A 25209-nucleotide genomic window follows, 5' to 3' on the forward strand; every position below is an offset into this window, starting at 1 on the left:
GATGCTGGGATGAAGAGCGCCCGGGTGAAGCTTGCAGATGACACCAAGCTGAGAGGGGAGGTTGACGCAAAGGGAAGAGCTGCCCTCTAGGAAGTCCTGGACAGGCTGGAAGAGGGTCCAGCAGGAGCCTTCTGGAGTTCAGTTGGGGGAATATCTGACCCTGGAGTGCAGCTCAGGCTGGGTTCCACCTGCCTTGGCAAAGCAGCTCGGTGGAGAAGGGCCTGGGGTCCTGGTGGACAACAGGTTCAACAGAAGCAAGCAGGGCAGTACGGCAGCGAGGGAGGCCAATAGGTAGCTGGGGTACACATGCACTCAAAGCTCTGAAAGCCAACTGTGTCGTGGGGGCATCTGGAGCAGTGGGACCAGCAGGGCAAGGGAGGGGATCCCGCTCCACTCTGGTGAGACCCCACTCGAAGCCCTGCGTCCAAGTCTGGAGTCCCCAGTGTAAGGACATGGAATTGTTGGAGTGGGTCCAGAGGAGGCCACAGAGATGATGTGTGGGCTGGAGCACCTCTTCTATGAGGACAGGCTGGGAGAGTTGGGGTTGTTCAGCCTGGAGAAGAGAAGGCTGCGGGGAGACCTTAGAGCAGCTTCAGTACTGAAAGGGGCTCCAGGAAAGCTGAGAAGGAGCTTTTGAAGTCACTGAGCCCTGCCAGTGCTTACAAATTAGGAATGAAAAAAGGGGACCTTTTGATAAGATGCAATAAATGTTATTGACTTTATTTCAGGATCACTTTACATTCCTAGACAAAAGAGATGATACAAATAAATAGAAGCTGTAAAACTATGGACAGAACTATTGACAGGTTCTTTGTCTACAGATCACCTAGGGGAAGGCAGAGATCGCTGTGAGTTCTGTGGATGGGAGAGCCTCGGGCACTTTGCTTCCAAAGGATAGAGGGACTGGTGAAGGTAAGTGGCTGGAGCACGGAGCTATCCCACCGCTGCACAGACAGGACCGGGGCTCTCAGTTTGCTTCCATTTCACAGACGTTTATGGCTTTTGCAGGTCATGTTTTCCAAATCGTGTTGCTCCTGCAGGTGCATAGGAGTAGCACTGAGCCGTGTAAAGCCTGGTGTGCGTTAACCACTGCAGACAGAAGGACGGATCCGGATGGACAGGCATTGTGCTGGAACACTGGAAGCGCTGTGTGTTCAGTGAAGGCAGACTCAACACCTAAACAAAGCCCGATCTGATCTGTATAACGGAGCAGCACAGCCCGTTATACAGACTGCCACGCCAGAGGTTTGCGTGTCAGAAGATTCAAGCAGCATGCAGATATTTAAAAAAGGCATAGGATCCACGTTAAGGATGTTAAGAAAGTGCTGTTGTTCCTCAGTGTCACACAGTGCTCGCTTCCAGGGCTGACTTCTGCTCCACCATGTTCCTCTTCAAACAAAGATCCCGTTACACAGATCAGAGCAAAGACCAGAACGGTGTTAAACATTCCTGTCACAACACATACTGTCTGAGGCCCCTTCCAGGCCTTGGCTGGATTTCCCATCGTGGGCCGTTCAGCTGCAGGATGCCCAGATAGTGCAGATAACACCCAGAGACAGGCAAATGCAGCAGGAATGTGTCTTAGAAAGTTCAACCCAGAGCTCAGCATGTTTTGTACGGCTTCAGACAAAGTATTTTATCTTAATATCAGTGCCACTGAGTGTCTGGTTGGGGGTGAGCCCATGGGAATGAGGAGCTAAAAGCTTCTGTAAGAATCTAAGCTTCTCATAACCGCTCTGACCCCACCTCCAGCCACAGCTCCAGTCTAAATGCAGTGCCTAAATCCACATCTGTTTCCACCCGACTGAAGTTCTTTCACCTCGTAACAAACTTCTACAGCATTAAAAGCAGAGTCTTTTGGACACTTTAACCATCCAGCCTTCCAACACCCCAGCGAGAAGAGCTAGGTTCTGCGTGGCCATTCCCCCTGCTCTGCTCCTGCCACAGGGGGGGGCTCCCAGCATGTGAGTTCCATACAGAATTCCCTGTGGAACAGCAGCGACCGAGGAAAAATGTGCGTGTGTGCAGACGCAGATGTGTCTGCGTGTGCATCACCGACAGAACAAGCATGTATGCACAGACACGGTTACACATCCTGTGGCTGCTTCAGGTTTTAGACCCCCTCTTGTTTCACATTTCTATTCTCTGAGCACTCGCACCGTACAATAGTTTAAAACACCAAAGCACAGAAGGTTATGTGCTAGAGGGAGGAGAGGGAAGAGGTGATGTATTATGCAACGAGAGCTGGTTAAAAGGCTCTAAATATCAACAGTGCTTGATAAGGAAGATTATGCCAGGTTCCCATGAAAGAACTCCGTCAGGTGCCCTCTCTCCATTATAAGCAAACACCGCTTTCCTCCACCAAAACTAATATCTGTATGTGTAAATACACATCAATCTGTGGTGCAGGAAAACACTTGGAGAATCCGAGTGGCCAAGCTGCCCCGGCAGCTGCCTCACCCAGGCACCATGCCCGCAGGATGCGGGTGAGCTGTGCCAGGCAGTCGGCTCCTTCTGCTCCTGAGGTCAGAGGGAATGGTGGGTCAGAGGGAACGGCATTCCCTGGCCCTTACGGAGTCCCACAGTGCACACTGAGCGAGCACACAAGGCAGGGTCCACACAGCAGAGCATTTCCAAGCCCAGGCCAGTTCTCGCAAACCCACACATCTCAGTCTGGGGGAGTCGTCAGGGAAAGAGGAGAAATGGGTAAAAACATTCCCAGAATGACAGCCAACAGCAACCAGAAAAGTAACATCCCAAGTCTCGATACACAGTAAACTAAAATGTGCCAATGAGCTGAGAGACACTAGACAGGGACACCGGGCTCTCCTCAGCATAGCAGTTCCACCTCCCACCACGCGAGCTGCAGCACTGCAGGAGCCTGCTTCCATCACAGGGCTGCTTTGCAGAGAACGTCAAATGCAGGAGCTCCTCTTCCCTTGTTTTCAAAGTAAGAACCCTGGAATTAGTATCAGATTCCGTTTCCCAGGCTCGGTTGCGTGTGCTTTCACTCACAGTGGGCACTGTATGGAGGAGAGGTTGCAGGGAAAGCTTCTAACGTGGAACAGGGAAGGCACAAAAGGTACTGGATGCCAAACCTCCTTAGGTGCCAAAGGAAGAGATGATGCTTGTGGGAAGAGTGCACTCAGACACAGCTCCACGTTTCGGTGCTTGACTGTCTCCCCAGCTTATGGGGGGAGCAGCACCAGCCCTGGGATCCTGCTGGGAAGAGAGCTCCAAGCAATGCTACACTGCCCGCCAGCACTGGGAGATGTAAGAAAATGGCCATGGGTCACCCCACAGTTCAAAGGCTTTGTACGGACACTGGTTTGAAATGCCAGGGATGAAGATGGAGGCAAGAGAGAGGAAGAAAGCTGGCACTGGTGTGCAGAGGTATCGGTGGACGGACAAGGTGGTTCCTGCTGGAAGGGGTGAGGTCTGTGGGAGGTCAGTTTAGCAGAGCTCTTATGCCTGTAAACAAGGGAAGGACTTGAGTTTCTATTGCTTTCTTTCCAGAGCGCAACCTTGCTTTCAAGGCCCCTTTCTGTCCCACAGTTCTACAGGGAGGCCCAGCTGCCATCCTGCCTTGGACCAGCTCTTAACCCCAAGTGATGACACCTGTCTGTCAAGCAGGAAGAGGAGAAATGATGCACCTAGTCAAGCTGGATCAGCTCCTCTGCTTTTGAGCCTCATTTGGTTCTCACCATAGAGCTCTGGAGCGGTGGTTCTGTTGAGATGACTTTCAACTCTGTCTTCTTGTTGCCCAGCAGCAAGAAAGTCCAGTGCAGCAGAAGGACGAGTGCGGAAGGAGAGGCGGCAATGCTGGGAGGTGATCCCCATGCTTCCCATTGCTTCTAACACACTGTAACGTACCTCATGCATGTCTGAGTTCCTAACTAAAGTCTGTTTCCCACAGAGGTCTAATGCTGAACTGCGAGTAGGGATCTTCCTGTGGCTCAGCACCCCTGGACTCGCACCAGTCTGTGAAACAGCAGCAGCCAACTCCAGGGGAAAGGGCTGGAGCTGGCGGGATTTCTCTCTGTTGGTGTTATCTTGGCTCTGCTCTCAGAAGGCAATGGCTGTGGGCACTGCAGAGAGGAACGGCTGGGTTTACTTTGGAACCAGCCCTCGGGACTGCGGGTAGAGCTGGGAGCTGTGGGTGCCTGCCGAAGAGGAGGCCCCCGACTTCCGTCCAGTTTTAGGCCTGAAGAAGTAAAAACGAAGAAGTAAACACAAAGCCATGACGCTCTCACGCATCAAACCCAGCCTTCCAAAAGCTGTTTTTTAACTGGTTTTACTCTCTAACCAGTCTCTGCTTTCTCTTCTCTCCTATATTGCTTTCTCTCTCTCTCTGCTTTACAGCCACACTCACCATAACTCCACTGCCACGGATGCCAACAGAGCAGCTGTACTGGCACTGCTGCTGTTGGCAAGAGCACTCACTCTGAGCCCACTCACCTGGGTTTGGATTTTTTGTTTAAGGTGCTCTCAAAGCTTGAAGCATCCACCTGGATCTCATCTTCATCCTGCAGAGCCGCTTCTAGAGCTGCCTGTACTTTTGGAGCAATGGCCGGGCCCTCGTAGTCTCTTGTTGTCCGGCTGGGCATGTCAAGTTCCAGTAACACAATGTTCTCTGCCTGAGATAGTGAAAGCAAAGTCCAGGTCTGCACGTTTTCACACAAATTGTTTCCTTCCCTTCCAGAAGCTCATTCTGAAGCGCTTTACAAATCTATTCAGGACACTGAGCAAATTCACACCCCAAAGAACTACCAATCCTCTGAAATTCACATTCCCCTGGTCAGCAGGTTGGAACCAGATGTGGACTTACCCTGTACCGAGCCTCCGGACGAATCATCATGGATGTCCTGGCGTGTTGGCTCAGTGGCCTTTTGTATCCCACGGCAGACACCGGCCTCTTCATCATCTGCTGGTTGCTAGAGAAAAAGGGGTACTCGGTCTGTGACACCAACACCAGGGGCTCCCCTGGTTGCTCATAAGCTAAAACACCTGCCAATTCCACACAGAAACATGTTCCAGAGAGCAGAAACAACCTGGGCTGCAGCTGTAGGGACACCTCTCTACTGCGATGAGACTGTTATCCTGTGCCGACTGTTTGAGGAAATGGCCCCAAGTTGTGCCAGGGCAGGTTTAGATTAGATAATCGGGAAATATTTCTTTACTGAAAGAGTGGTGAAGCCCTGGTAGATGCTGCCCGGGGCAGTGGCAGAGTCCCCATCCCTGGAGGGGTCTTTTCCGACCCGAGTAATTCCATGATTCCCTGCATGAAGGGGAGGGTTTCTACACATTTTTACTGCTCAGAATGCAGGTGCGCTTGGCTGCATCCAACTTTCTACATCTGCTGCAGAGAATTCTCTGTGTAGAGTTGGGATCAAGCCACAGCTCTAGTAATAATAGTTAATATTTTTGAGAGCTTTCCTATCTAAAACATGATGGAATTTGCTGCTATTTTAATGGTGAATGCATTGTTACATCTGTTTTCCATGTAATTATTTGGCTCATCTAGAAGAAAAACCCTCATCATCCAAGCATTCCCCTGCCTGGACATTCCTGTTTTATTCAGCCTACTACAAAGAATATATTTTTTTACGTTATTGTGCAGCAAGAAGCTACGAACTCCGGAGAGCCAGATTAAATCCCAGTTCAATCCCTCTTTTGGGGTGCAGAATCCCAGACTCATTCAAGTTGGAAAAGACTTTTAAGGTCATCAAGTCCAACAGTAAACCCAGCACTGCCAACGCCACCACTGAACCCTGTCCCTGAGCACCACATCCACAAGGCTTTTAAACCCCTTCAGGGATGGGGATACCACCACTGCCCTGGGCAGCTTCTGCCAGTGCTTGACAGCCCTTTCTGTGAAGGAATATTTTCTAATATCCAGCCTAACCCTCCTGGTGCAACTTGACGCCGTTTCCTCTCATCCCATCATTTGTCCCTTGGGAGCAGAGCCCAGCACCCACCTCACCAAAACCTGGTTTCCAGGAGCTGCAGAGAGCAACGAGGTCTCCCCTCAGCCTCCTCTTCTCCAGACTAAACAGCCCCAGGTCCCTCAGCTGCTCCCAGAACCCCTGGGCTCCAGCCCCTTCCCCAGTTCCGTTCCCTTCTCTGGATACGCTCCAGCCCCTCAACATCCTTCTTGCACTCAGGGGCCCAAAACTGAACCCAGGATTCAAGGTGCGGTGTCACCAGCTCTGAGTGCAGGGGACGACCCCTGCCCTGCTCCTGCTGGCCACACCATGGCTGAGCCAAGCCAGGAGGCTGTTAGCCACGTGGGCCACTGCTGGGTACCTTGTTCCTGACAGCTAGAGGGGATTTTGTAATTGCATCCCAAGAAAAGAGGAGAGGCATACTCACTCCAGACGGGTTATGGGATGCAGTTTCCACTGATCCTCCTCTTCATCAAAGAATGATCTGTTCATGATCTTATTCTTTTCTTCCAAGGGAATAAAATTTTCAATAATCAGGTGCCTAGGTGTAAGCATACAAGTGGGAAATACACAAGGAATGTCATTAGCAGATGATTTTCTCCACTGGCTGAATACAGCCCTGGGAAAGCAGGAATGTTTTAATTTCCTCCTGTTTAAATCTTGTTCCACAAGCACATGCAATGCAGTCCCTCCCCTCACTCCCACCCAAAGGCACTACCTCTGTTATACAGAACAGCAGGTAACGAAGGGACAGGGCTTACTTCAGCTTCAGTTCCCTGGTGAGCTCATTCTGGGTCTGTTCCAGTTCCTGACGCTCCTTGATGTGCTCTTCTTGGAGATCGTGGATTTCTGCCTTCACAGCTTGCAGCTTGGAAAATAACTGGAACACCATAAAAAGTCACTCCTTGCCAAAGTTCCTTTCACACTAAAGTGGATTTTATTCCTTACCGCCCAGACAGAGAATCGTTGCCTCGTTACCTTTTTGAGTTTTTTGGTCTTTATGTCCACCTCCTGCTGCAGAGAACTATAGGTCTCCTTCAACTCTAGCGTCTCCTCATCCCGACTTTCCATCTGTTGCTGGATTTCTCGCTCTCGACGTTTCTGAGGAAGGTGAGGCACAGTGTTAGAGCCCACAGTTGCACTGCACCTGCAGGCTGATGGACACAAAACCAATGCTCGGAGAGATTTTACGTCCCAAGCTTCCAGGGCTTTGGCTTCCAGTGCTTCCTACCTCTCACCTCAGGAGCACTGGAAGCGTTAAGTCCTCTTTTCTCCTTATTTTGCTGCTAAAATTGGGTATTTTGAAGCTCAAGCTTCAATTAAAAAGAATCAAATGTCATGGTTAGATTGTTTATTTTTAATTTTTATCAATTTGTACTGGTCATCTTTGGCACAGGAAGGACATGGATCTGTGGGAGTGAGTCCAGAGGAGGCCACGGAGATGGTCCAAGGGCTGTAGTCTCTCCCATATGAGGACCAACAGAAAACACATAACAGAAACCACAGTTTTAGCCCACAGTACCACCTCCCCCTTGAGCTTGTGTTTGAGCTGTGACCCTCTGCTGTCTTCCAACTATTTCTTCACTTACAGCTCTAATCAAGAGAGGACATAAGTCTTTAACATCCAAAGCTGGAAGAAAACCATTCTAAACCTTCTTTACATATCTCATACAATGACAAATAGGCCACGAGCCCTTCCCCTCCTTTTGAGATTGATGATTGCCATTAAACCGATTTTAGGGTTAACCTTGGCCATATCTTCTTTGGTTTCTCCCAGTGCAATGTTCAACGGAAGTTCTGCAGCCAGGCTGCTTATCCCGAATAGCAAACGTTCTTCATCATACCTGCTCTGCGATTTCCTGACGTTTCTGTTCCAGGATTTTCTGCTGTTCATTTGTGTGATCCACAATATTTTTCCCTCCCACCAGAAGCTTGCTTTCCATAGCCTGAAAGGAAAAAACAAGGTCAGAAGGTTCTCTCAGTGATCATCTCATCCCACCTCATCTATCTTTTCCAGAACATGACTCTCTCCCATGGATCCAACCTCCCAGGGCAGCTCCCCGATTTAACCTTCCCTTTCAAATCCACTGCTACAAGAATTCCTGATTCTTGACATTCCTATAAAAGGGTGGGATTAATGAAACAGTCACTTGTGCAGAATAAAGCAGGGCTCCAAAGTGTGGCAAAGCTGGAGAACCAACATGCTCCTGTTATCAACCGTGACGGGTGGAAGCGTTTTCTGTGGTTCAGCTTGTGCAAAGCTGTATCGCCACACCTTATCGCCCTGAACACCACAGATACCACCTGATCAGCACATCAGAACAATGAAACAATTCATGAACATTGAAATACACAATTAACAGTGGAAACAAAAGGAATTTCAAATCCTGTCTGGAAATGGTTTATTTAAAATCCAAACACGAATCACTATTCTGGATTGAAATACCTTTACCAACTGGAAAACCTGCTCTTTTTCTCACAGCCTAAGTAAATTGCTCTCAAAAAGTATGGCAAGGAAGAATTATACCTTGATTTTAGCACTCAGCATTTCTGTTGCTTCCTTCTCTCGCCTCAGGTCCTCCATTTTCTTCTCTTTCTCTTTCAGCAGCCTCATCTTTTCTTCTGCCACCAAGCTGTGATCCTCAACTATAGCCTTCTTCTCAATCTCCAGCTTCTCTTGCTGTTCCCTCCAATAGTCATCTTTGTCATCTCCTTCATCCTCCCCCTCCTCAGTGTCCTCCTCCTCTTCCCCACCATCTCTCCTCCTTTCCCTCCTCTTTCTTTTGCCAATATTTCGTTTTTCCAGCTGTGCCTTGAGTCGCGCAATCTCTTCCTGGAATTCTCGTAGCAGAGCATCCTTAGGGTCCTCGTTCACGCGTGGCTTGTTCTTGATGTTCTTGGCACGATTAGCGTACCGCAGTGTTGTCAGAGTCTCCTCTACATTGTATGAGGCAGGGCCTATATTGGCCACCATCACAGTTTTGGCGTTGCCACCTAAGGAGTCTTGAAGCAACCTTGTCAGCTTAGAGTCCCGGTATGGAATGTGCGTGCTTTTGCCGTCTACGAGGGCAGAGATAACGTTGCCCAGAGCCGAGAGAGAGAGATTAATTTTAGTAGCTTCCTTTAACCTCTCCCCCTGCGCTCCAGTCTTAGCCTGGCGCTCGCTGCCTGCGAGGTCGACCAAGTTAAGTTTCCCAACGCGGATGTGGTTCTCTCCATCCAGTCCTAACTCGCTGCATTCAATAGTGATCACAAAAATGGCATGGGAGCGAGAGCTGTGTTCATTCATGTTGGTGGCACCAACAGAGCGGTTCTGGTTTCCCACATTCATGACGTGCTCAATCTCTTTGACGCTTTTCGTAACGAAGGAGGACAAATCTTTAACATACACACCTGTGTCCGGCCTCTCCTTTAACTCCAGCCGCTTGGACTGATCCTTGGACAGCAAGTCTCTGATCTCCTCTTGGTAGATCTCTAGGTAAGAAGCTCTAACCAGGTATTGCTGATTCTGGGATCGAGAGATGTGGGTGAAGATGTGATCGAATGAATTGGGGATGACCCCTCTTTTTTCAGGATCGCCACGCACCCCTTCCATCGTATACGTCTTCCCCGTCCCAGTCTGCCCATAGGCGAAGATCGTCCCATTAAACCCTTGCAGAACAGAGTCCACAAGAGGCCTGAAGGTCTCATCATAGAGTTCCACCTGTTTGGAATTCCAGTCATACACAGCATCAAAGGTGAACGTCTTGGGCAGTTCATGAGCTGTTCCCCGGGGGTTCTTCACTGAGACCTGCCCGAGCTTGACGTCTACATTGACAACTTTCTCATAAGAAGCTGTCTTCTCTTTGCTGTTCATCGGCCGGCATCGCACCACCACCCTCACGGACTCGGAGCTCTTCAGCTTTGACATGACAGCAGCTCTGCAGCCGGTAGGATGCAAGCGATGGATGATCTCCTGCTAGGAACCTACGACAGAAACCCAGGAGGAAGAGGTGAAGGCAGCATTCTCCAGGCGACAATTCTTCACAAAGCTAATGACTCAATCCATCTATTCAAGCAGCATTTTGCACACATTTAGTTACAAGGGATTTTGAATGAAGAATAAAAACAATGCACAACATGAAAATGGCCTGAACTGGGACAGTGACCTTCCAAAGCCAATCAAACACTATTGCTTCTACAAACTCTGCCGCAAAACACCTTCACCAAACCACATCTTTACCCCTGGCAGAGATCCTTTCCTGGACCCACAGAAATAATCACAATGCTTTTCAAACTATTTATAAACATAATCCTTTGCCATTGGTTTAATTTGTAGTCAGTTTTTTTGTTTTAAATCTTGCAATTTGAAAATCTTGCTCCGATTTGCTCCCCCTGCTGCCCAGGACTCCTGAGCGGTGACCAGTTGGGTGATCCGATTAAGGGGCTTTTGATTCTATGATTCTATGCACCTCGAATCCTGGGTTCAGCTTTGGGCCCCTCAGTGCAAGAAAGACATTGAGAGGTTGGAGAGTGTCTGGAGAAGGGAACGGAGCTGAAGAAGGTTCTGGGAGCTGAGGGACCTGGGGCTGTTTAGTCTGGAGGAGTCTGAGGGGAGACCTCATCGCTCTTTGCAGCTCCCAGACAGGAGGTTTTGGTGAGGCGGGTGCTGGGCTCTGTTCCCAAGGGACAAGTGATGGATGAGAGGAAACGGCCACAAGTTGCACCAGGGGAGGGTTAGGCTGGATATCAGGAAATATTCCTTCACAGATGGGGTTCTCAGGCCCTGGCAGAGACTGCCCAGGGTAGGAGCGAGTCCCCATCCCTGGAGGGTTTAAAAGCTGTGTGGATGTGGAGCTCACGGATGGGGTTCGGACGCTTTAACGGCTGCTCCCTCGTCGTCCCGACCCTCGCGCCCCGGCTCGTCCCTCCCCGCTCGGCTCCGCTCCCTGCGCCCCCCGGACAGCGGGCCCCGAGGGGGGCGTACACAGAGCATCGGGCCGGTCCCGGTCCCTCCGCCAGGGCCGCACGGGCCGCGCTCACCTGCGCCGTCACCATGGAGCCCTGGCCGCCCCCACCCGCGCGCCGGAAGCGCCGGCCGGGCCCCGCCCCCCGACACTGACGCACTTCCTTGGCAACGCCCGCGCCCGGTGACGCTACCTTAGCAACGGGCGGGGCCTGGGGCCGAGGGCTCCGCGGGAGCCCAGGGACGAGCCGAGTCACGGGGGCACTGAGAGCGCGGGACCCGCAGGGAGGGAGGGATTCTGCCCCTCTGCTCTGGGGTCCTCAGCACAAGGAGGACATGGAGCTCTTGGAGCGAGTCCAGAAGAGGCCACGGAGATGATCCGAGGGCTGGAGCACCCGGGAGAGTTGGGGTTGTTCAGCCTGGAGAAGAGAAGGCTGTGGGGAGACCTTGGAGCAGCTTCAGCACTGAAAGGGGCTCCAGGAAAGAGGGGCTTTTGCTCAGGGAGGGCAGGGATAGGACGAGGGAGAATGGCTTTAAATTGGAAGGGGGAAGATTTAGATTAGGCATTAAGAAATTCTTCACAATGAGCGTGGGGAGGCCGTGGAAGAGGTTGCCCAGAGCAGTGGTTGCTGCCCTATCCCTGGAGGTGTTTCAAGCCAGCTTGGATGGAGCTTGGAGCAACCGGATCCAGTGGGAGGTGTCCCTGCCCAAAGCATAGGGGTGGGACTGGATGGGCTTTGAGGTTCTTTCTGACCCCAACCATTCCATGATTCTATGATGGGACCAAATCCTCCCCACAGACCCCAAAAGTGCCCGTTTGGCCTCAGGTGATTCCAGGAAGGGCTGGGTCAGGGAAGGCACTGCCCTCATGGGAGGATCAGCATGGGACACAGCAAAAGAAGAAGGAATTCAGGTGCAATGGGAGTGAATACAAAATCAAGGATTTATTATTACAAAAATACCTATTTTTATATATATATATATATATATATATATATAAAAAAGTAACGTTTTAAGAAAAAATTCTTCCTGACAGGAGCTAGAGAGGCTGCTTGGTCCACGATGAGGTGAGGCAGCCCTGGCAGCATCATCCATGATCAGCAAAGGCTCTGAAACCCTCACACCTCATAATTTTGTGATGCCAGCACTGAGGAAAACAGAGCGGAGCCTTTGCCGCCCTAGCGCTCGCTCAGCCCTTCTCTGCTCCCTCCTGAGCCTTCAAACTCCTCCCAGGCTCAGCAAGTTCCAAAGAGGAAAAAAAAACCCACCCCCAAATGACATTGGTAGTTAAAGCCCCGCAAACGCCCTGAGATAACATGGTGTGGAGACAGCGTTGTGGTTCGGAGTGTAGCGAGGCACCAGAGGCAGCTGGCACCGGCACCACAGATTTGCCGGAGAAGCATTCCCAGCCCCAGAGCGCACTGCACCAGGCCCAGGGGTTGGGCTGCAGCTTCACAGTCTACAAAGACTTCCCACATTTTTCCACTGGGATCCCCAGGACAGGGGCAGTTGGCAGAGGTCCTGACAAAGCACAAAACCAGGTAACACAGACACATGCCGCCCTGGCTCAAACCCACTCCCATCCCTGTCCCGACACCAAAAGCCCCAGCTCTGGCACAATCCCACCCGTTGTCCCGCCAACACCTTCCCCAGCTCCACACATGGCTGAGGCGTAAAAACACAGCCCTACTCCGATTCTGCAGCACCACCGGGGACCTGGGTGCTCCACTGCAAAGTGGGTGGCATCACTTTGGCAGAGAAGGGGACGGAGGCACGGAGCCGACAGTGCCCAGGAAGGCAACAGCAGCAAAACCCACACCCTTCCAGTTTGTCCAGAGCTTTTCCTTGAGCTCCTCTCCAGGCATTGGAATATTCCTGACCATACTCTGCACTTACAGTCAATTTTGGACAAGAAGCTTCCTAACACCTCCAGGTAACATTTAAATTTAACGGAAAAAATCTGGAGGACGTCCGAGCAGCTGCTTCCTCAAGATGTGGTCAAACCCCAGTGAGAGCACGAGCTACATGAACTACACCTAAGAACCAGACAGGGTCTGGAGCTTCCTATGAACTACAGGATTTAAAGTCTCTTTCTGGTCTGTCTCCCACTGGAAACACGGGAGGAGTCAGACAAAGCAGCCCGGCAGTGCCTGAGAAGAGCCCGGCAGCTCTGTGGGCAGGAGAGCGCTGCCAGTAGTGAGGGATCCCTTGCAAGGCACCGGGCTCTGAGCCCTGCGATCCACGGAGCCCGTGCTGTCAGAATTCATCTCGTAGTCTTGGCGGGTGATCCATCCCAAAGAACGAGGAGGGTTTTCTATGCACGTCACGCTCTCTTTTCACAAAGGCAGTAAAGGAAGAGACGCAGTTCCCGATGAAGTGATCAGCCTGACCGAGGATGTACAAATCCACCTGTGGCACCTCTGGCTGCAGGGTGACCACCTTCACCTGTGGAGGAAGGAGGGAAGCAGATCAATCTGGTCACCTCCTATTACAACCTAAATGCCTCAGCATGATATTAGAAGTGGGAATACAAAACAAAAAGGGGGTTGGTTCTGCCTTGAATCACTCTGTAACTCCTTCAGGAATAGATAAATATCAAAACCTTTCTGAAAATCACTTTGGTTTATCCGATTCCAGACTTTTTAAAGGAGAAATTCACTGTTGTGCAGGATAATCCTCTTCAACTTCCAGGAAAGAAAGAGGCTCATGGCACAATTCCTACTGCGATGAGTACAACCTACTTTGAGGTGCTCATACTTGCCTGTGAATAACACATCCCACTGCTGCCCATGGGCCAAAGTGAGACAGAACCCAAGGAAACTCTCTATTAACACACTTCCACCCAAAGGGGTTCCCAGGACACTCACCTTTCCCTGGAAGAACTGCTTTATTTCTGCTGTGTAGGGTTCCGAATCCGTAGCGATGTAAACAGATTTGGCATCTGTCTTTCCCACCCAAAGCCTGAGGGCGCGCTCGATCTCTGGAAGGCCTGGCAGGCACATGTCCATGGTGAGCGGAGCAGCCATGCTCCAGTCGTAGCCCACACACTGTGGCGATGCCATTAAGTGCGGCCCGGCCGTCCCGTCCTTCAGCATATTGCAGGCATTTTTCTACGGAAGGAGAAAAGAGGAAACACCATGTTTGGATTGAAATGGTGTCTGGAAACCCACATCCCTGCCTCCACCAGCAGTGCTACTGCCTGTGGGGTAGAGGAATCCCCACAGAATTCCTAGCGCTTGGTGAACTTTTGAACACCGGCAGGGTCCAACTGCTGCCCTGGAACAGCTCCTTCCACACCAACCACACGGCTGACAGCAACCAGTGTCACCCAGGAGCCATACCCAGTCGGAGCCAATCCGCAGGTGGATTCCCACGTAGGGCCGGAGCAGCAGAGAACGGATATAGGCTTCTCCTTTCTTCACCATTCCCTCAGACCACACCATGTACTTCTGGAGGGGCCGGTGCTCCTCTAGGACTGGGAACTGGGCTGGAGCTCCAGGTAAGGCAAGCACAGGGTGCTCCGATGGTGGAAACCTATAAAAAAACATCCAGCAAACTGGTATGTGACAAAACCTTGTGGGCGTAGTTCTGCGCAGAGACCACTGTGCATGGAATTCCAGAAGAGAAGAACAGAAGCTCTGAACACCGTGATATATGCAGCATCTGCTTTTCCACACGTGCCTTAACGGAGCTCCTGGCAGACGCTCTGGCAGGAGAATCCCACCCAGCCAGTATTTAATGGAAAAGCATTAACATTTATAATTCTGTTGCTAACCAGCCCATCTGATCCGTCCCCAAACGCAACAGCTTTCCACAGTGACTGGCTTCAGGAGTTATTATATTGCGGCATGCCAGGACTTTTCCATCTCGTCCATACCTCTGGATCCAGTGGTCCTTGTATGCAGGGCTGAAGGAGATTCCTTTGAAGAGCTCCGACTTGTCAAAATTCACCTGGAACTGATCCCAGAAGGGACCGAAGGGATTTCCATCCTGCAAGGAAAAGCCAAGGATTCATTCAGAAGGCAGACCTCGCAGGTCCCAGAGTGAGGCATTTGCTCCCGGAGAAAGTCGAGGGAACACAACCGCCTGTCTGTCACACAGCGGCTGTGCAGAAATTAGAGCCAAACACATTAAGGGAGCCAATGGAAATGCTGCCTTAATGGAGCACGAGCCCCAGTGCTCTAACCCGGCTATAAAGGAGTGTGTGAAAACCAGGAGAGTGGCCCCGCAGCCAGGCTGGGCCAAGGGGACTCAGCCTGGCAACAGATCAGCTGCCCCACACTCAGAACTGGTAAATCCTTTCACATCAACAATCCTAAGTCCAAAGGCCTCCAAACTGTGGACAGACAGGAGGCACTCAGATAAGAGGAGATGGGGATGGCACCTAGCGGGGAACAGGAACCAGCAAAGAAAGGGAATCCACCCAGAATGCTTTGGGGCAGATAACTTCTAACTGTGCAAACCAAAGCTGAGCTGGGAACAGCAGCAGGATGGACTTATGCCCATCCCTTGGGAACTGCAGGGTTCTGGGGCTTCTCACCTTCATGGGGCAGGTGCTCCCATCGGCACTCCGGCGGGCTGCCACCTCGAAGCAGTAAGCCACCCGCTTGCCCGGGGGCCAGTGCGTGGGTGCCAGCTCCTCCATGAACTCCTCGAGGCTCAGGACGCGGTGGTAGCGCAGTAGCGGTTCCAGTCTGAAGAACTCCGTGAAGGGAACGTGCCGCTGGGGGGGAACAGTGGCTGCTGGGATCACTGGCATCACCAGGCACCCCTGATATCACAGGACTACTGGGATCACCAAGCAGCTGGGATCATTGGGCTCACTGGGATTGCTGGGATCACTAGGATCACCGGACTGCTGGGATCATTGCGCTTGCTAGGATCGCTGAGCTGCCAAGACCACCGACCACTGGGCAACTGGGACCACCAGGCTACAGAGATCACTGGTATCGTTGGGATCACCAGGCAGGTGGGATCACTGGGCTGACTGATATCGCTGGGCTCACTGCCTGGATTGCTGGAATCGCTCAATCACGGGGCTGCTGGGATCATTCAGCTTCCTGGGCTCATCAGACTGCCAGAATCGCTGGGATCACTGCGATGGCTAGGATCACCGCCTCCCCCATCCCGTCCCCCTCCTCCCCCAGTCTCACGTTGGTGTAGGACCGGTACTCGATCCAGGGCGGCAGGGCCAGGGTGCGGTTGACGGCGCGGGCGAAGGCCAGGGCGCCCAGGAAGTGCTCGGCCTGGTTCCCGAAGCGACCTGCGAGAGGGGCGGGACGGGGGCTCAGCTTGGGGGGCTCCAGGGGGCTCAGTCCGCGCTCCGCGCCGCGGGGTCCTCACCCATGCAGGGGCAGTACAGCAGGTATCCGGCCGCATCCCAGGCAGGCGCCGCGCCGCTCGCCGCCCCCGCCAGCAGCAAAACGAGGAGCGCCAGACCTGCCATCGCGCCCGAGGCGGAGCAGCGCCTTCCCAGCATGCTCCGCGGCGAGACCGCTCTAGCCGGAAGCCGCCGCTATAGAGACGGCGGCGACCTCTGTGCCGGAAGCAGAACCACTCTAGTCGGAAGCCACCGCCTCTACGACGGCGGCGGAACTGACGTCAGTCCCGGCATGCCCCGCACAATGGGGCCGGCGGGGCCGGGGTCGCAGCCGAGCTTGGCGGGGCCCGGGGGAGCGGGGTGAGTGCAGGGCGGCGGGGCCGGGGGGCGAGCGGGCGGGGAGAGGAGGAGGTGGGCAGGGAGAAAGCGGGTGGCGGGGGTCGGGCCTCTGCCCCTCCTTCCCCGCAGCGCTGCCCCATGGCAGCCCTGTCCATCCGTCCGGTTTCCCTCATGGTGCAGTGTCTGTATGTCTGTCTGTCCCGTTTCCCTCACGGTGCAGTGTCTGTCTGTCCGTCCGTCCCGTTTCCCTCACGGTGCAAACCTCGGGGCTGCTGGGTTAGGGGCAACCCCGCCGTTTGCCCCCAACACAACCGCTGGGTTTTGGTACCGTAAATAAACCAGCGCTGAGCTCTGTCGGTGTTTGATGCTTTCCCCGAGGTGCAAGGGAAGAGGAGAGGGTTTTTAAAGTGCTGTCTGTTGTCCTGTCGGGGAAATGAAGTGAGGAAGCCTGGGCTGGAAATGCATAGGTAGCACACATCCATCGGCATAAACAGGCTCTTCCAGCTTGGATTAGCCCAGACCTGGTGACTGTAGTCAGGAAATGGTTCACAGAAGTTGGCAGCCTGTAGGAGTCTAGTTTGTGGGTGGTCTGATCATTTTCCAGCTCTGTGTTCACTCTGCCCAACTCCAAACCTCTGCAGAACCGGAGCAGAGAAAGGTTCATCTGGTGACAGGGGGGTCTCCTGTAACCGGTTTCTGTGCAGGTTGCCAGAGTTGCGTATGCTGGACAAACTTCTCCAGTGCTAGCCTGAAACTTCTGAAGATAACCAGGTCTCCCAGTGCTGGCACCAACTCTGTGAGACATGAGGTGCTCTCTGAGCAAATGAGGTGAAGCTTTTCCACACAGGGGGAGTGTTTCTCTGCTGTGTGAGAGTCAGCAGGGAGCACACTGGAAGTACGCTTTGGGAAATGAAAACTAATGGAGTGTTAAAAACCTGTCAGTGTGCAGACAGGGCAGGGAGTTTTTAGCCAAGCAGGAACTGTGCTGTGACCTTTCACTGCCGCTGTGCTTCACTGCAGCTCTGCTGGACCTTCATCTCATTTTACTTTTCTTCCACAGCTGTTAGGGTGTCCTAGGACACACATTTAGACTTAGAAGTGCACCCAACAGGTGCAGTCCTTTTTCTCTTTAGAACTTGAGAATTTAAAAGGGAGGTTGATGGAATTTGACTGTGATCGCTCACAGTGTTTGCTATATCTTCACTTGTAGTCAGGTTTCTGTGCTGCAGGCGATGGGCGATTTATGCCAAACTCAAGCTCTGCCTTCTCGCAGGTAGCATTGGAGCTGGTACAGATGGCCGAGCTGGTTCAGGGGGAAAGCAGCAGCTGCCTGTCAAAGCAGCAGAGGCTACCAGAACACGTACACAGCTCTGAAGGAGGAGGTAGGGAGCATTTACCTTTCCTGACACGCATCCTGTAACGAGGCAGGATATTCATGACTTTGATATCAAGAGAGCATGACTGCTGGGAAGCGCCAGACTCTGTGCTCTGAAGGGCCAGTGCAGCCCTGGCGTCACCTGGGACGGTACCAGAGTGGCACCTCAGCCGTTCTGCTCCCTTGTTTTTCTGTTCCAGCTGAGTAGTTTCTGCCCTCACATCACAGTTCTGTTCTTAAGAGACATTTCCCAGCCTCGTAGCCACACATTTGCTTGGAGTTGTCCCATTTCCCAGCATTTTCCCTTGTGAGGGGACCGGCAGTGGTGGTGCGAGCACTGGGGAAGTTACGGTTTTACGGTTGTTGTTGTTTCGGCTGCTCACAATATTCAGCCGTGCCCTTTCCTCAGGGGGGCTGGTTGGCTCCCGCAGTTGCACATCCTGCCCACAACTGGCACTCGCGTTGATGCGCAGGCAGGAAGTTTCTCCTCTGAAGCAATCATGGAGTGAAAAAGAGCTTGAGGGTTTGATGCTATTTTAAGAAAAGCGTCTCAGACAGCTGAATTCACTGAAAGAGGTCTCTGAGGTCTGGATTTTGGCTCACTGTTTACCTGTTTAGGTGTTGGTAGAGCCATATAGAAATGCAGGGCTTTGCCAACAAGAGAAACAACTCAAGAGCAACATGCTAAGAGAGGTTAAGGTAGATTTTCATCATCCCAAAGCCCATAGAGTGTACAGGAGGTGTTCTTTGTTGAACAGGAAACAGTCTGAGCTTTCATTGCCAATATATGAGGGTGTAAAACTAAAAACTAATTAAAAATGGCTCATTACTGTAGCAAACTTGCTAATGCAGGAAGGCAGAATCTGCTTCGCAATAGAAAAGTGAAAACACAATGAGTAATCATGCCCCAAAGAGCAGTAGTATCTGTCACTGCCTGAAAGAGTTTTGCCGGGGCTGCTGGTAGCAAGTTTTCTTCCCAGCCCTGCTGACCTATGCGTGTAACTCAGAGCAGTTTGCTAGGAGGTGGTCGTACTGCTGCGCCAGGCTGGCAGCAGAGTGGGTCAGCAAAGAATACAAGAGAGCTTTAGTTTCCTCAGAGAAGCTCTAGAATGGGATTCCATATGAGCGAAAATCAAGAGCAAAGATCAAGGTCTGCTTGGATGGGCTCAGAGTTAAAGGTGTCCCTGCTCCTGCAGGGGGGTTGGACTGGATGACCTGTAAAGGTCCCTTTCAACCCAAACCATTCTATGACTCAAGTGAGAATAAACTGAAGAATATGAATAAAAGGCCACAAAGTGATCCACAAAATATACGTGAGGGGTGAGGTGTTCAGAGGTACAAAGAGATGCCTACCTGCAATGTTTCAGGAGAAAATATGTGTCACAGGTAACATGGGCTCTTAATGGCTGCGAAAATGTAATTCAGAAAAGAATTAACATTGTTTTTATCAGGGAACAGGGGTTAAAGTGGAAAAGAGTCATGCAAAACACAGGCGCCTTCACACGTGTGGTGCTCATGGAATGCTCCCACCTGTGCGTGTGGACGCGGCTGTGTCTGAACACCCGCCCTTTTCTAATTTCAGATGACGAGGTTTTGCTGTTAATGCCATTTGGTCGCAGAGGGTTCCAACTGAAAACCACACCAGCACAGTGCCACAGGAAGGTGCCTGCCGGCTCCAGTTCTGCTTGACATGGCCACGTTCTACTAGACCTGCCATGACGGCATTCTTTCCCAGTGTTCCCAACTGGATTCAAGATGCAAAGCAGGAGGAGGAAGAGACAGCCTGGAAATTAGTCCCCAGACCAAGAGGCGAAGAGACCGAAAGTCAGGGAAAATGCCACTGTGAAATATCGGAGACGCCCTTTGCTCACGTGGAGAAGCTGAGGGCTCACGCGCTGGCTCACGCGGAGCAGAGGCCGTACAACTGCCCCCAGCTGCACTGTGGCAAAGCCTTTGCCTCCAAGTACAAGCTGTACCGGTAGGGAACTGCCGAGGGCCCCTGTGAGCAGGAGAAAGGGGAAAACCCCTCCAGAGTGGTGTTTTGCTTGGGTTTCTGAGAAGGTGGAGGTGGGGGAATGCCCTCGTTACCTTGAGTCGAGTCCCAGACATTACCATACTTGGCATCTCTTTAAGCACCTTCCAGATAATTCTTTATCTGTTTTCACTAAGGAGGAAATGGAAGCAGAAAGTGAAGTTCAGAGATTAAAAAAACAAAGTGAAAAGCAAGACTAGCATTCGCATTTCATAAGCCCTACCTCTAACTTCAGTCACAGGAATATTCCTGTGGCAGCAGTTGTTCTACTAGGGAGAAGCGGAGTTCCCATTTGTGCACTGAGATACCACAATAACTGAACAATGTGGTCACTGGGAACTGGAAGAGGGGAGGCTGAGATGAGATCTTAGGAAGAAATGTTCTCCTGTGAGGGTGGGAATCCCTGGCCCAGGTTGCCCAGAGCAGTGGTGGCTGCCCCATCCCTGGAGGTGTTCAAGACCAGATTGGATGGGGCTCTGAGCACCCTGATCTGTTTGCAGATGTCCCTGCTCCTGCAGGAGGGTTGGACTGAATGACCTTCATGGTCCCTTCTAACCCAAACCATTCTATGATCTCCCTTCAGGGTTGGACGCTGGTCTGAACTGTCCCTCTTTTCTCCCAAAAGGCACATGGCCACGCACTCTGCTCAGAAACCCCATCAGTGCATGTACTGCGAGAAGATGTTTCACCGGAAAGACCACCTTCGCAACCACCTCCAGACCCATGATCCCAACAAGGAGGCCCTGCACTGTCCCGAATGCGGCAAGAACTACAACACAAAACTGGGCTTCCGGCGGCATCTGGCCATGCACGCGGCCGCCAGTGGTGATCTCAGCTGCAAGGTGTGCCTCCAGACCTTCGAAAGTACCCAGGTCCTGCTGGAGCACCTCAAAGCTCATTCCCGGCGGGCTTCTGGGGGAGCGAAGGAAAAGAAGCATCCGTGTGACCACTGTGATCGGCGCTTCTACACCCGGAAAGACGTGCGGAGACACTTGGTTGTGCACACGGGGCGGAAGGACTTCTTGTGCCAATACTGTGCTCAGAGGTTTGGGAGGAAGGATCATCTGACCAGGCACATGAAGAAAAGCCACTCCCAGGAACTGCTGAAGATTAAGACGGAGCCAGTGGACATGCTAGGTCTCCTGAGCTGCAGCTCGTCAGTCGCAGTGAAAGAAGAGCTGAGTCCCGTCCTGTGCATGGCATCCAGAGACGTGATAGGTGGGAAGAGCTTCCCTGGCGTGTTGCCTGTGGGCATGTACGGCACACACCTCCAGACCATGCCAAGCTCAGGGATGCCCCACTCTTTGGTTCCTAACTCTCTTCCGATGGGAATGAGCTATCCTTTGGAGTCGTCTTCTCCCATCTCCTCCCAACCGCAACCTCCTCCAAAGTATCAGCTTGGATCTACCTCATATTTGCCTGAGAAACTACCCAAAGTCGAGGTGGACAGCTTTCTGTCAGACCTCCCTGGCAGCCTGTCTCTCTCATCTGGCGAGCCTCAGTCCTCCTCGCCTCAGCCGCCCCCCCTGGACGAGGCTTTGCTTTCCAAGAGCCCTGCTAACCTTTCAGAGGCTCTCTGTGCTGCTAACATGGACTTCTCTCACCTTCTTGGCTTCCTCCCCCTCAATCTTCCTCCTTGCAATCCGCCCGTGTCCTCGGGGGGACTGGTCATGGGCTACTCACAGGGGGAGACGCAGCCACTGCTTACCACTTTGCAACATCAACCTCAAGAACCTCCCGGAGCTGGGGCCTCGCTGAACTTTGGGCCCCTTCATTCGTTGCCCCCTGTCTTCACCTCCAGCTTGAGCACAACCACGCTGCCGCGTTTCCACCAGGCATTCCAATAGGCTGAAAATAGCACTGGAGAACAGACCTTTCAGCTGCCCTTTTGTGGAGACCCTTAAAAACGCACAACTCTCGCTTCCCTTTTGGGTGCGAAAGCTTTGCAGAGCTGTTTCAGACAGGAGGTTTCTGATCTCTGGAGGGAGCACTTGTAGACTAAAACAGCAGAGACCCCCGTGCGAGTCCCAGTCCTGTACAGCGGAAAGATTTCAGCTGATAGACTGGATATATTTTATCTAATTTTTAATCTGTGAATCAGGAGCCGCGCTTTTAGCACTGACCTTCCCCGAGATCCTGGAGCTGTGTTCCTCTTGGGGAAGCGACTGTCCCTGAGAAGGAGTTGAGACTCTCTCATCTCGGGCTAAACTTTAGAAGAGTCCAGCTTCCATTTCGTGTTGTTACACTGCAATTCTGGAAAAACAGCCAACGCCTCCCCAGGGAGAGGAGGAGAAGCCAGGATGCCCACTCTGTCTGCACCCCATGGGGAAGGGCCATCCTCCCCCACTACCTCTCATCCCTTCACCGGACACCACTTACTCCACATCAGTGTTAAGCAACAAGACCGTTTACATAGCGAATTCAGAATTCACCTCATTCTTCCTCGGTTAGGTTGGACTCATCACAGTGAACATTGTTTACACCACACAACTGTTTCCGCCATGACAGAAATAGGAGGCACAGGATGCACTGGGTTTTTATCTGGTGTAGCTAGAGCACTGTTTACACAATGAAGTCAGGTTGCACTGATTTCTCTTCACTTATCATGTTCTTCCCCCATGGGGAAACACACTGCTTTTTGGGAATCACTGCTTTTGGGCCACTGCAGCCTCTGCCTCTGCCAGCAGCAGCTTCCCGTGTTCTCTCTGGCTGGCCATGATGGATGGAACGGCTCTCAGCTTAGCTTTTTTGTGCTGCACAGATAGAGCCCTCTTAAAGATGTCCCACAGCAAATGGATCGTGCTTTTGTTCTGGAAACCAAAGTGTGTGGAAAAGCTGGGTTAGGAGCCGGGGACCGGCGGCACAGAGCACTGTGGTACCGGGCATGGCCGAGACCAGGCAGCAGGCCTCACGCCGTGGGCTTCCTTCAGGTGAAGAACAGAGTGCGAGTTTCAGGGGGTTTCTACTGCAGCAGTTTGGTGAGGTCAGTACCTTTTTGGCTTATCCATGAGGCAATCTCAAGAGGTCCATTTTTACCTCAGTCCTAAGGTGTTAACAGCCAGGAAAAATCAGTCCCAGCTTCCCGTGCACCCCAGCGGTGCACCTGAAGCGCTCTCCCCAACACTAATGTTTCTAATGAACGCTGAGGGTTTGGACTTGCACTCGCCCTTCTGCTTCCGATTTGGTTCCTGGGCCTTTTGTTCTCTCCTTCTTGAGCCTCAGCTCCCGAAGGTAAAATCCTGTGTCTCTGCTCCCTGTCCCACCCTGACATTTCCCTGTGGATTGTCCCCCTGCTGAGGGCAGGGGCTGCCCTGATGTGTGGCCGCCAGCTGCTCCCCGCTGTCTCCTGTTCGCCCATTCTGGGCACTTGCACTGCGGATGGGGATACTTGGCAGTCGATCTCGCTCTGTGTCAATGCATTTATGACTACAGATGCACAGATCTCTGTACCTCAGCATGGAGAACCACTGCAGGCCAATATAAACCAGGCAATCTGCCAATATTGCTCTCCCTAAATCTAGAAAATGCAAAATCTACCTCCACTCTATTCTCTTGGCTCCGTCAGCGAGGCCGGACACTGTCCTTCCCCCTCTCTGGTGCACGTCCAGCCCAGCCAGCGCCTGTCACCTTCTGCTGAGCCGCCAGCCTCGCAGCCCGGCGTGGCCAAGCCCCGTTTGTCCATAGTCCTCTGGAATTTCTCCCCTTCCATTGTCCTCTGGAATTTGATTTGTAATTTAGCTTAGCGACTCTCCGAGTGACTGCTTAGTGACCCGCTGATCTCCAGGACGTAGCGCGGTCGGGTTAGGGTAGCCAGCCATGCTGCAGAGAAATCAAACTTGTATCAAAATGTAATATAAGATTTATTTACCTCAGCGATGTCCTGCGGCAGTGATGTCCGGGTTGGTGCAGTACATCCTCTCCTCCACTGTCAAACGTTGCCTTTCCAAGTTCAATGAGTGCCTTTTTCTTCTCTAACATAGCAAGGGTAAGCAGAGCATTGCAGCTCATCGTGTTTACCGTCACAGAATACCTCAGGCCTGTCTCCTGTTGCTTTTTTCTCTGCGAGTGGCAGCGTGTGGCACTGTTACAGGTGTGTGCGAGCCTTATCCCACTCTGCAGTGGCAGGGTTTGGGTTTTTAGAGAAATACGTAGTCAGAACTGATCGCCTCCAGTGAGCGAGGATCGTCAGATTTATGCAATGCCATCTCACACCTCCTTCCGTTTCCAACATTCGGCTTCATTGCTTTTTGCCTGCATTGTACTCTGCACAGACGTCAGCACTGGATTCCTGTAGCAGTGGTAGCTGAACATAGAGCCAGGCAGCTTTTTCCTACCAGTAGTCTGTCAAAGAATAAATGGAATTCATTTTGCTATTATTTGCTTGTGTGATTTGCTTTCCGCAGCCATTCTGACAGGTAGAAGCGCAGTAGTGTTCGCCAGCAGAGGGGAAGTTTAAACTGGCAAAGGGAGCGTGTTCTGAGACAGCACGCTGGAGCTAATGAAGGTGCTGCTGGGGGAAAAGCTACTGAGTGGCCTTTGCAGCCAAGAGTTGCACTGAGTGGGCTCTGCCCTACACTTCAGGCTGCCGGAGCGGCTGGCCGGGAGCAGCAGCTGAGCCAGAGCCAGCAAAGTTCCCAGCATAAGGGGAAGGGTTTGGGCTTTCTCTCTGATGCAGAGTCTCTCCCCAGGGCTGCGATACAGCCTCTCTCTTGTGCTGGATTTCAACAAACCCAGAGCCTGAGCTGGTGCTGGAGCCAGAAGCTTCCCATTGTTAAAGCCTGGCTGGTTTCCTGAAAAGAAGCTTTCTAGCACTTTTAGAGAGTAAATAACCACCCTTAAGGGAGCATTTGGGGGCTGTAAACAAGGTTTGTATATTGTAAAACTAGCAAGTGCCATTAGGAAATGCACAGTTCCTCACTTGGATCAGCTTTGCCCAAACGGGGTTCAAAGGGAAAGCCGAACCCCGTTTTATAGTGGAGTTGTTTATTAAAAGCATTGGGATGCTCTGCCCTGGGTGCCTTCTTGGGGGAGAACCGGGGGAGGGATTGGTTTGTTTGAGTACAGACAGACCCAAAAGGAAGGCAAAGACCCTGCTCCCTACATGAATGCACACAGGTTTTTAAGTTTCTTTCAAGAATTTGACCCACAGAGAAAGGGCAGGGCCCCTCGTGGGGCTGTAGCGGCTGCCGACTGTGTTATCCCTGTTGAGGAGGGTGTTGGATACACACAGCGCTGGTCACTCGTCTTCACTAC

The 25209-nt window shown here is 52.1% G+C and overlaps 3 protein-coding genes across 6 annotated transcripts; 1 reads left to right on the forward strand and 2 right to left on the reverse strand.

Annotated features, from left to right (window-relative positions):
• Positions 1 to 400: 400 nt before the first annotated feature.
• KIF3B (kinesin family member 3B) lies at positions 401 to 11025 on the reverse strand. Its single transcript, XM_054081717.1, has 9 exons — positions 10968 to 11025; positions 8473 to 9911; positions 7790 to 7891; positions 6924 to 7046; positions 6707 to 6825; positions 6373 to 6486; positions 4829 to 4934; positions 4459 to 4637; positions 401 to 4204 (listed from the first exon to the last, which is right to left on the reverse strand). Exons 2-9 carry the CDS (start codon positions 9853 to 9855, stop codon positions 4111 to 4113), a joined length of 2220 nt encoding a protein of 739 aa, XP_053937692.1. The 5' UTR covers positions 9856 to 9911; positions 10968 to 11025; the 3' UTR covers positions 401 to 4110.
• An 848-nt stretch (positions 11026 to 11873) lies between these two features.
• Positions 11874 to 16392, reverse strand: POFUT1 (protein O-fucosyltransferase 1). Its single transcript, XM_054081227.1, has 7 exons — positions 16234 to 16392; positions 16044 to 16153; positions 15431 to 15613; positions 14768 to 14880; positions 14232 to 14424; positions 13758 to 14000; positions 11874 to 13335 (listed from the first exon to the last, which is right to left on the reverse strand). Exons 1-7 carry the CDS (start codon positions 16367 to 16369, stop codon positions 13147 to 13149), a joined length of 1167 nt encoding a protein of 388 aa, XP_053937202.1. The 5' UTR covers positions 16370 to 16392; the 3' UTR covers positions 11874 to 13146.
• A 46-nt stretch (positions 16393 to 16438) lies between these two features.
• On the forward strand, positions 16439 to 24296 carry PLAGL2 (PLAG1 like zinc finger 2). 4 transcript variants are annotated; one of them, XM_054081222.1, is made up of 4 exons: positions 16469 to 16570; positions 17823 to 17931; positions 19507 to 19902; positions 20582 to 24296. In XM_054081222.1, exons 3-4 carry the CDS (start codon positions 19640 to 19642, stop codon positions 21801 to 21803), a joined length of 1485 nt encoding a protein of 494 aa, XP_053937197.1. In that variant the 5' UTR covers positions 16469 to 16570; positions 17823 to 17931; positions 19507 to 19639; the 3' UTR covers positions 21804 to 24296. The 4 variants fall into 4 exon arrangements, with proteins under 4 accessions (XP_053937199.1, XP_053937197.1, XP_053937201.1 ...); XM_054081226.1 differs by having other exon boundaries at positions 19544 to 19902; XM_054081224.1 differs by lacking the exon at positions 17823 to 17931 and having other exon boundaries at positions 16439 to 16570.
• Positions 24297 to 25209: the final 913 nt, after the last annotated feature.

This window comes from Cuculus canorus, chromosome 16 (assembly GCF_017976375.1).
Source record: "Cuculus canorus isolate bCucCan1 chromosome 16, bCucCan1.pri, whole genome shotgun sequence".
NCBI lineage: Eukaryota > Metazoa > Chordata > Aves > Cuculiformes > Cuculidae > Cuculus > Cuculus canorus.

Bases quoted from the DNA above. Each gene is read 5' to 3' on its own strand.
- POFUT1 (XM_054081227.1), bottom strand. From the start codon at position 16,369: ATGCTGGGAAGGCGCTGCTCCGCCTCGGGCGCGATGGCAGGTCTGGCG. The intron at 14,425-14,767 runs GTATGGACGAGA...GTTTTTTTATAG, and splicing joins AAGGACCACTGGATCCAGAG to GTTTCCACCATCGGAGCACC. The intron at 13,336-13,757 runs GTGAGTGTCCTG...CTTCCTCCACAG, and splicing joins AGCAGTTCTTCCAGGGAAAG to GTGAAGGTGGTCACCCTGCA.
- PLAGL2 (XM_054081224.1), top strand. From the start codon at position 19,640: ATGACGGCATTCTTTCCCAGTGTTCCCAACTGGATTCAAGATGCAAAG. The intron at 19,903-20,581 runs GTAGGGAACTGC...TTCTCCCAAAAG, and splicing joins TCCAAGTACAAGCTGTACCG to GCACATGGCCACGCACTCTG.
- KIF3B (XM_054081717.1), bottom strand. From the start codon at position 9,855: ATGTCAAAGCTGAAGAGCTCCGAGTCCGTGAGGGTGGTGGTGCGATGC. The intron at 7,892-8,472 runs GTATAATTCTTC...TTTTCCTTTCAG, and splicing joins TGCTGAGTGCTAAAATCAAG to GCTATGGAAAGCAAGCTTCT. The intron at 4,205-4,458 runs GTGAGTGGGCTC...TTACTTCTTCAG, and splicing joins AACAAAAAATCCAAACCCAG to GCCTAAAACTGGACGGAAGT.